The following is a 10,264-nucleotide window of genomic DNA, read 5'->3' as shown; positions in this document are numbered from 1 at the left end:
CAAATAAACATTTTCTGCAAATACAGTGACATATTTGTTTTAAAATTTTAAGTTTAATTTTTTTGTTTATCTATTCTTATCCTCCCATTGAATAGAAAGAGGAAGCTTTATACTTGCTGTTTTCTGTGTATAAATTACAGATAAACATAACAGTATACAAGTAGACATGCAATACCCCCATGGTATCAAAATCTTATGGAGAAAGAAGCACATTAGGGAAAACATGGACTAAAAAGCCCGAAAGGGGTATGATAATGCAAAGTTTGAGAAACACTGGCTCACAGACACGGAAGAGCACAGTACTGGACACAGACCCATGGGATAGAGAGCCTGGAGGTAAACCCACATGTCCACAGGAGACCTTTATGTTAAGTTGGCCAAGCAACAGAAAGACAAGGACTGCGAGAGTCCACACATATGTAGAATCTAAAAGCACTAATCTCACTGAAGCTGACAGCAGAATGGTGGCTACAAGAAGCTGGGGACAGGAAATGAGAGGGGTGGGATGACAAAAAGCTGATCAATAGCTACTAAGTTCCAGTTAGACAGGAGTGTGACTTCTAGGTAATGATAATGTACTGTGTATTTCAAAACCTTGAAAGATTTTCAATGTTTTCACCATAAATAAAGAGTGAGTGTGAGATGAGACAAGTATGTTTACCTGATTTAAACATCACACAACATACACATATATTGAAGCACCACATAGTACTTCATAAATATGTACCATTTTTGTTATCTATCCATTAAAAATCCAGAAAAAAAAAAAAAAACAGCTGATGTACTCAGTGGTAGAGTGCTTGCCTAGCATGCAGAAGGCCCTGAGTTTAATCCCCAGTACCACAAAAACAAACAAACAACAAAAAAATTTAACTTAAAGTTTTAGAAAAGATATGAGACACCTATCTCATCCCCACTTTTCCCTACTGATGAGACTCCCTCTCTCCTTTCCCCACGGAGGCACTAGTAACAGTCCAGTAGCTGTTATTACAGCCTTGGGCTGCTGAGGCACTGATTCCTGGGGGTCTGAAACAGCAGTAAAAGGTTCCTAGCATACCTAGTTCACATTTGGACCCCACAAACAATCCTAAAAAGCTCATATAATGTTCTAATAATACTAGAGGTTCAGAAATGTTATAAGTAAAAACCCGACCAATGGAAAGTACATGTAATTACTTTTGATAAGACATTACTTATAATTAAAATTAAATATAATTAATTAAACCTAAATTATAGCCTGTAATCCCAGCACTCAGGAAGCTGAGGCAAGAGGACTCCACAAATTCAAAGCCAGCCTGAACCAGCTCAGCACCTAGCAAATGTTTGTTTAAATTTAAAAAGACGTGTTTAACAATTACTTCTTACCCCAAAACTTTATCTGTAACATAAGCCTTTATATAACTTTATATTACATGCCTTTATTTACTAATTAACCAAACTAAATCTAAAACTAAGGGTTTATTAAAATCATTACAATAAACCAGTTAAAAATATTTTTATCTCTTACACAGATGACTATCCTAAAACCAGTATATCAATTATCTTTAGTGGAAGATAAGGCAACTCTACCCACAACATGGGATTTTTAAAGCTGTCCGCTATATAGAGTAAAAGGTTAAATTCTCAAAATTCCTGCAGCAAACTGTCCAATATATGGAAATATACCTACAAGGTAAAGACATTTTACATAAAAATCAACTAAGTAACATATGCACCCAGAAGAATTATAGAAATGATCTCTTGTTACCTGAGCAACATCTTCCAGTTTATTCCACTTGATTGACAGAAGTAATTTTGGCAGTGACTGTGGGAAATTCTCTCTGCAGTCTTGTCGCAAAGTCCAAATAAGATCCATTTCATTTTCACACAGCTGAGACAAGGGATCCCTGTCCAAGATTTCTTTCAGTACAGGAAGAAACTTTTTTCCACCTCGACTCTAAGAAAAAAAAATACTCATTATAGAATTTAACAGTCCAAACAACACTGGCAAACATTCAGCAAATTTATATGCAATGGATTCACACATAATTAAAGGCTTGGGGCCAGGGATATAGCTCAGTGGCATAAATGCCTGCCTGGCAAGTGCAAGGTCCTGAGTTCAATTTCTGGTACTAAAAAAAAAAAAAAAAGATTTAACATAATTATAAACTTTACCATGTGAAATATAAAAATACAATTCCCTAAGAATATTAGTAAAGTGTATCCCATTTAAAAGTTTTCATTTCTCAGTATTTAATTTGTAAGCTAAGGATGAACGAAAGAGCTTTAAAAACTTTTTCTTAGTACATGTTGCAGAACGGTGTTTCCATTCCTTATGTGCAGCTGGTCCATGTACACCACATACCCCGATTCCTTCTTCATCCCCTTACCCATTGAGAAGGGTATATTTCCCTACTTCCTATTATCTATCTTTTATTTTGTTGTTTATTCTTAAAACAGTTCTAAAACTAAAAAAGCATTTTTTTAAAAAACCCATGTTCAAACACCAGGTGGCAGTGGTGCTTTTGCCCTAAAAAAGTCATTTATTATTTGCACTAACTTCAATTTTCAATTATTATAAACCAAAAAAACCTACAGTGACCCTAAGAGGTGCCCTCTTGGCTCAAAAGCGTAAGATCTCTTTAGATTGAGAACTCTTATTGGGGGGAGAGGTATATGCAGTTCAGTGTCAGAGGGAATGCTTAGCATGTGCAAGGTCATGGGTTCCGTCTCCAGAGTGCGCACACACACAAACACTCACTAAGATTACAACAAACCACGCCAAAATCAAAACTGTATGCTGGCTAAACAAACCTGAAAAAATTACAATTATCACATTTTCCTTCCCAATCCCTTTAAGATTATACTAAAATAAAACCCAACAGGGAGGCTGAGGCAGAAAAATAACTTGAGCCCAGGAGTTTGAGAGAGCCTGGGCAACACAGTGAGGAGACAGTGGGAGGGAAAAGGAGAAGAGGAGGGGAAAGCAGAAAGGGAAGGGGAAAGAAGAGGAGGACGACAGGGAAGAAAACAGGAAAGCGGACGAGGAAGAACAGAAAGAGAGGGGAGAAGCACGACGTAACTCCAGCACCCTGTGAGGCTAAGCAGAGAAGGATCACAAATTTGAGCCCAGCCTGGGAAACATAGTGAGACCACATCAGAATATATATACATGGTACACTTTTGAAAGATCTTGTTACCCTTGTATGGGGGACCCTAGAGGGTGTTGTATATTGCAGAAAACCCACTAACTACACTGCCTGCCCTTAGAGAAGAATTGAAAATGCATGTGCACCAATCTCAATGACCATGGTTACCCAAGCAGCAATTCGCTGTACTAATAAATGCCTGGAAGTTACTGACCATCACTGTGACCACCTCTTGTAATTATAGAGGCCAAAGGTAATTTGTATTAATCTCATGATGTCTCAATAAATTTAGTATTATTTATACAAGTGTTTCTTTCTGGAAGTGTTTATGCATTTTTTATTTGGCAGACTTTGCATATATGGGGCTGGGAAAATAGCTCAGTGTAAAGGTTGTAGGTTCAAAATCTAGTACCACACACATACACATCCCCTTATTAAGGAAGGTAACCTGCTCTTGACATAGAACACAGCTGTCTTCATCCACTCACCCAAAAGCCCGTATGTTTTTTTAAAAATACTAATCTATAATAGCCCTAGAAAATAAGAGTGCTTAACACAGGAATCCTTTAGTGAGACAATACACACAGGACTAGAGATCAGACCTAAGACCGGTGTAGTAGTGAGAACGCTATGCACATAGCTCTGTGCGAGGTCTGGCTCAGAATTAAGGATCAAGGAGTGGGAAGAAGGCAGAAATCACTGGGAGATCACCAGGGGAGCTCCAGGTAGAGCAGCTGCTATAGTCAAGCATGCCCCTATGTTTGTGTGAGCTGGGACAGCAAAGTATCAGCTCCAGATGAGAAGCACAGGGACTCAGTCCTAGGGAACATCAGATCCCAGGACGCATGGAACTCTTCACCTATAAGAGACCCTAACACTTTAGAGTTATTGGAAGCACATAATAGTAAAAGGCAGACAACCAGGACCGTCAAACCTAACAAGTGCTAATGTAAAAATCAACACACTTGAGAAAAACAAAGCAATAAAAGAAAGTTGCCAAAGACCATATTAGAAAACCAAAGCTATTTCTTCAAGGAGAACAAGCACGACACTGAAGAAGAAACAATCAAATAGTTTTAAAAATCTTTGAAACAAAGAGAAAGAAAGAAAGAAACGGGTGGGGGAAGGGATGGAAGAAGAGGGAGCTGGGTGTGGGGACTCAGGCATCTATAATCCCAGCACTCCAGCTGGAACCCAGCCCGGGCAATCTGGCTTGTTGCAAAATAAAAAACTGAAAGAGGGCTGGACATATAGCTAGTTAAGTACAAAAGTGTCACCAAAGATTTTAAAGGTAGTTTTATTTAATGAAACAAAACAATTTTATTATAAGTATACACTTATCAACTTGTCAGGTAATTATAAACCAGGAAATTACAGTTTACACTTAGCAGGTAGAAATTATATAGGGATATATTGATTCTAATATCTCTACTAACTCTCTATTAAGCTGTATTGCTCCTAGAACCCCAGAGGTATGAATTAATATTCACTGTTTCTGCAATAATCTTATCTAAATCAAAAGGTTCCCTAGACACTAAGGATACAGTAATTTTGTCTAGGTTTGGTATACTATTTTTAAAAATTAAGCACATAGTATAATTAATGAACAGTAAAACTAAAAATGAAAGCCTTTCTACACCTACATTCTTTCTTCCTCAGAGCTAGATATAGAGTCTATACCTACCAAAAACTAAACTTGCATTTAAATGGCAATATCCTTTCTCCTTTTTAAAAATGGTATCTTATGTATACAGTTTTTCCTTTTTTGATTTAATGCTCTGTGGGGATCTTGTCATGTTTGCTTAAGTAGATCTATGTCACTTTTTAAATGCTCTCTTAACAGTAATTATTACTAACCATTAGGTTTTGTTTTGTTTTGTTTTTTGGTACCGGGAACTCAGGACCTTGCACTTACCAGGCAGGCACTGTGCCTGCCGAGCTATATTCCCGGACCCCCATTAGTTATTAAAACATAGATATCCCTACTGATAGATGTTTTGCTCATTTTCAATTTTTCTCCACTGTGTGGCAATGACTAGTTTACTTGTACAATTCTTTACACATGTACTTTGTGGGGTGAAATTGTTAGATCAAAATGTAAGTCGTCTTTTTGTTTGTTTGTTTTGAGGCAGAGTCTCACTTTGTAATTTCAATTGACCCTAAACTCACTATGTAGTCCAGGCTGGCCTCAAAAGTCGCAGTGTCAGCCTCCCTCGTGCTGGGATTACAGGCGTGTGCCATCGTGGCCAGCCTACGTGTGCATTTTGAACGCTGATTCTGCCAAACTGTACACCCTAAAGGACTTAGAATTTAAAAACTTTCCTTCACTCTGTAAGGGCTCTTATCTTTTTTGTATTTCTGTGAGCCTTTTTAATTACAATCCAATATACCAAAAAATGTTGTCACATTATTTGAACTAGTATTATTAACAGTCAGCTTACATTCTCTTCCTAATAGTCAGAATAGTTATTTTTCTTTTCTCCCTCCTTTCTCCTTCCCTCCTTCCCTTCGTGCCTTCCTTCCTTTTTGTTTTGTTTCATTAAACAAAACTACCTTTAAAATCCTTCTTTGAGGTTTTTCTTTCCAGAAACTTGTAATACAAAACTGATAGGAGAAAAAAACAGGGAAGCAAGCACGATTTAGTTACTGTGGTCCCAACCAGGCCCAGAGCTTTTCAAAAATGGGAAGACCAGAAGCCTGGCACCCTTGGTCCGCTTTCCTGGGGTCAAGCATTCAAACTCAAATGGCAAAATTTAAGCCAGAAGACAACATCATGGAATCAGTGGGAATGACTTGTACTGAGATTCTGAGAGCTCTAATTCAAACCAGGAAAGAGCCTAAACCAGGTATTTCTCCAAACAGCCACAACTAAATAGTGCTTTTACACTATGAAAATGAGGAAAATATACACACTGCCTTTATTTTTGCTTTCTAATCTCTATGGTATTAACATCTTATGGGTATAACAGCTTTGCCAAAGACACTTAGAGGCCGTAACTGGATGACAAAATAAGAGAACACTAGATTAGAGTTACACAGTCTTAAGCTAGAAATAGAAAGTAGAATAAAAATACTCATTCTCTTTAACATTTTCCCATGGTACTAAGGTTTCTTACTCTTAAGCACATGACAGCTAAAGACTGGATTTCCTGGTCTTCCTTGTATTTTGTTATACTTATGTGACTGAGGCTTGGCTAATGAGACATGAGTAGAAAGCAAACCTACTAATGGTATCTGCTCAGAAAGACTTGCATACAGCCTCTAGTCCTGCTCATGTTCCTGCTGACTGTAATACACCAAAGTAGGAAGCTGGAGTGACGATATTAAATTGTGGAATGGAAACTACATGTTAAACAAGGCAGAGCTCCAAAGTGGAAGATATCTAATCCTCTGCAGTGTGATGCTTGTCCTTATTACACCTGCTTCCATACATGAGAGAAATACAACTTCCTCATTCAACTAAGGAATATTCGCTAAGAATGTACTGTCAATTCACAGGGTGCTAGGGTGCAACAGCATCCCTATAGACTGCTGAATCTATATTTGTATCAGAAAAGGGATCAGCAACTGAACACTATCAACTGTGTTGCCACTTGGCAAACACTAGGTTGTGCATACTTACCCCGTCACAGCCTGCCCTTGTATGTCAGTTATGGTCTTCATAACCACACATAAAATGAAGGCACCTAATAATGCACACAACTCTATATTAAGAAAAGGCACTTAAAGCTCTTGATACTTACTGATACATTAGCACTGTCACTGCTTGCAATTTCAGCTGCCTTTTCAATAATCTGTTTAAAAAAATTTTTACAGTTAAATTTTGGCTCTAATTTGTAGGATTTTAAGAGTAAATAACTATGCTTCTACTTAAGACTGCAAGGAACTACATATGGCCTGGCATTTCTATGCTGTATAATGAAAGCATGAATTTTAAAAGCAAAATGGTGCTTCCTAAGTTCTTCAAACCCTTGACAAAAACAACACAATGATATTTCTGTAAAAGGCTGCAACTCCTAGGGAGCACCAGGATTATCTGTCCATAAAACAAACTGTGGTTTGTATATATATGTCAATTTAAAAAAAAATAAATACGGGTAAACAAGCTGATCAGAGTGGTGCAAGCATGTAATCCTAGTACTTGGGCAGCTAAGGAAAGAGGATCACTATGAGTTTGAGGCCAGCCTGAGCTACATAATGAGTTTAAGATCAAATTAAACTACATAATGAGATCCTGTCTAAAAAACAAAAACTAAACAAACAAAAAATACAAATGAAAGAGGTTAGCATGGTGGCATACGCCTATAATCCCAGCTACCAGGAGTCTGAGATAGGAAAACTGCCAGTCTGAGGTTGTCCTGGGTAACTAGGTGAGACCCTATCTCAACAGGAAAAAGTAAAAAGGGTATAGATGTGGCTCAGTGTTAGAATACTTGCCTAGCAATGTGCGAGGCTCCGGATTCAACCCACAGGACTCAGTAAAACCAAACTTCAAAACCAAAACCCACAACAAAAATGTAGCAATAATTATTAAGTTGAGCAGAAAGAATAGGACCTATGGGAACTTTTGGTATTACATCTATATTCAAAGGAACCTCTGTAGTATAAACATATTTATACATATTTGAAGACTAATATCTCTATTCCCAATTGATTTTCAAGCCATAATTTCCACAGGATTAGAAAGGCAAATTGAAAGTTTAATAACCAGTTAGGAATGACTGCAGCAATAATAAAATAATACATTTTAAAGAAATGTGACAGCTGGGCATGATGGTGCACGTCTGTAATCCCAGCACATGGGAGGCTGAGGTAGGAGAACTGCCACAAGTTCGAGGCCACTCTGGGCTATATAGTTTTTCAAGGTTAGTCTGGACTACATACTGACACTATCTCAAAAAACAAAAAAAATTCTGTTTTTACTTCTCTTAAAATACTGGATTAGAACCATTTATATTTTCATAGGCTGCTATATTTGTTAAAATTTTCTAAAAAGTATTTCATTTTATCCCAAGTAAACAATACTGATCACTGAACACATACCGTAACTGTATACATTAACAGTCATTATATAAAATATAGCACAAGTAGCTGAACTTAGATAAATTTCTATCTAAGGACAACTAAAACCATCACAAAAATGTAACAGATGAGTCAAAATGAAGCTTTCTCTACTTAGTGTGTATTAGAGTATATGGTTCTTACCATATTTGGGATTTTTATTGTAAAAAAAAAAAAAACAAACACAAAGTTTAATTGTAAATTATGGGTTAAAAAACATCTTTAAAGAACTTGAAAAGTTACTTCACGGATGGATAAAATTCAATTAAAGATGAAGGAAGGAGCACTGAGTTACACGGATTAAACGTGTATAATACTTGTAAAAACTCCTCTAGGACTAGGCACTAGCTCAGTGGTACAGTGCTCGCACAGCTTGGGCAAGACCTTGGGTTTGATCCCAGCGCCACACACATACCTATGTAGGTATGGTAGTGTTTAAGATACAACTAAGTTTGTAGGTGGATTAATGTAAATATTTAGTATGATATCAATATCAATTCTCAATTTTGTTTATTTTTTTGAGATAGACTCTTACTAGCCTGTATAGACCAAGCTAGTCTTGAACTAACAATATAGCTCAGGCTGGCCTCAAACTCACAGCAGCCCTCCTGCTCTGCCTCACACCTCCTGAAATTATGGGCATGTACTACCGCACTTTGCCCGCAGTCTTCACAGGTGACTTGCTCTAACTTGTATTTAAAAACTTCCTGGTTTTTTGAGAATTTTTTTTTTCTTTTTTTTTCTGGTACCGGAAATCGAACTCACGACCTTGCGCTTGCCAGGCAGGCACTGTGCCACTGAGCTAAATCCACAGCCCCTTTAGAGAATTTTAAAAAAGATTTCTGAATACAAATCAGTGACAATCATACCTAATACAAGAATGCCAAACCTGAATATAAAAATATGACAATTTAGCTCTCTTAGCATATAAGTTACCACAGCGCTATATTTAACTCCAAGATATGCAGTTTACATACTAAGGAAACGCACTTTAAAATGTGAGTCCTTGGTATAGATTCTACAAAAATACCACCTTAAAAAGCCCTACTAACAATACTATTCAACATAAACAATGTATTCTATGAATATAAACTAACACAACAATGATTCCATCTTTATCTCTGAACTAGCACCCTGGGCATGTTTCACTAAGTATTTTAAATGTTCAGAGTATAAAAAAATACATTTATAACTTTTTTTACATTGAAAACCACCTTAGAACAATTATAATTTCCTCACTTTATAAATGAGGAACTTGAACACCAAAGATGCTCATGTCTCACTCTACTAAGTGATGGGCCTACTAGAGCCTGAAGGTTCCCTGCTCCGTGACCTTCCCCCGGAACCAAACTGTCAAGGAGCATACAGTTCACAAAGTGAAACAGCTACACTGAGTTTAAACTATGCACATACAACACTAGTAAATAATCATTCAGTTATTTCATGACCTTTTAAATAATTAGCTTACCTTATCGAAGGGAGGGTAATAACATGGTTGTTTTTTATTCTCTGGAAATTTAATATGCAAATCTGTTGCATTTTCAGTATATGGATTTGTTTGAACAGTTCCCATCGGATTTAACATTTCTTCAAGTTCATCTGAAATATGCAAATAATTTTTATTCTTAAGGAATGTTTTTAAAACTAAGAAAAAAACCTGTAATGGATATCTTCACATGAAGATGACTTAAATATGTCACCCAAGAAACTTCAGCAGACAATTCTACCAGTAACTCTCTAGTTTTCTGTTCACGGTTGCAATAAAGTTTCAGTGTGAGTTTGCATACACCTTTAAAACAAGAAAGTTAAAAATTAATGACCTCTTCAAATCCGGGGCCACGTCTCAGTCCTGAGTAAAGTTTAAGTAGAACTGCCCTTCATCAAAATGAGGTGGCCCACAGCAACTATTATACCTGTACTTAACAAACACATGGAACCTTGTTTGCACAGTCACCAAAGTACCCGGGTATCCAGACTGATACTCTGAGAGTGTTCACTGATATTCATCTTATCATATCTAATGTTGTTGATCCTTTATTATCCTGCAGCTCCTAACATAAATAAATACATATATA

General features: G+C 36.9%; 1 protein-coding gene across 1 annotated transcript in view; it reads right to left on the bottom strand.

Annotated features, from left to right (window-relative positions):
* Window positions 1-10,264, bottom strand: part of Pik3cb (phosphatidylinositol-4,5-bisphosphate 3-kinase, catalytic subunit beta) — a gene marked incomplete in the record, with an annotated part of 129,427 nt that overhangs the window by 43,956 nt on the left and 75,207 nt on the right. Inside the window, 3 exon segments of the mRNA XM_013505790.1 lie at window positions 1,748-1,936; window positions 6,872-6,922; window positions 9,658-9,788. Coding sequence (XP_013361244.1) covers window positions 1,748-1,936; window positions 6,872-6,922; window positions 9,658-9,788 — 371 coding nt within the window.

Source organism: Chinchilla lanigera, unplaced genomic scaffold (assembly GCF_000276665.1).
Source record: "Chinchilla lanigera isolate Chin_1 unplaced genomic scaffold, ChiLan1.0 scaffold00100, whole genome shotgun sequence".
In the NCBI taxonomy this organism is placed as follows: Eukaryota; Metazoa; Chordata; class Mammalia; order Rodentia; family Chinchillidae; genus Chinchilla; species Chinchilla lanigera.
Note: the sequence above shows the minus strand (reverse complement) of the source record. Positions and strands in the feature narration are given on the sequence as shown.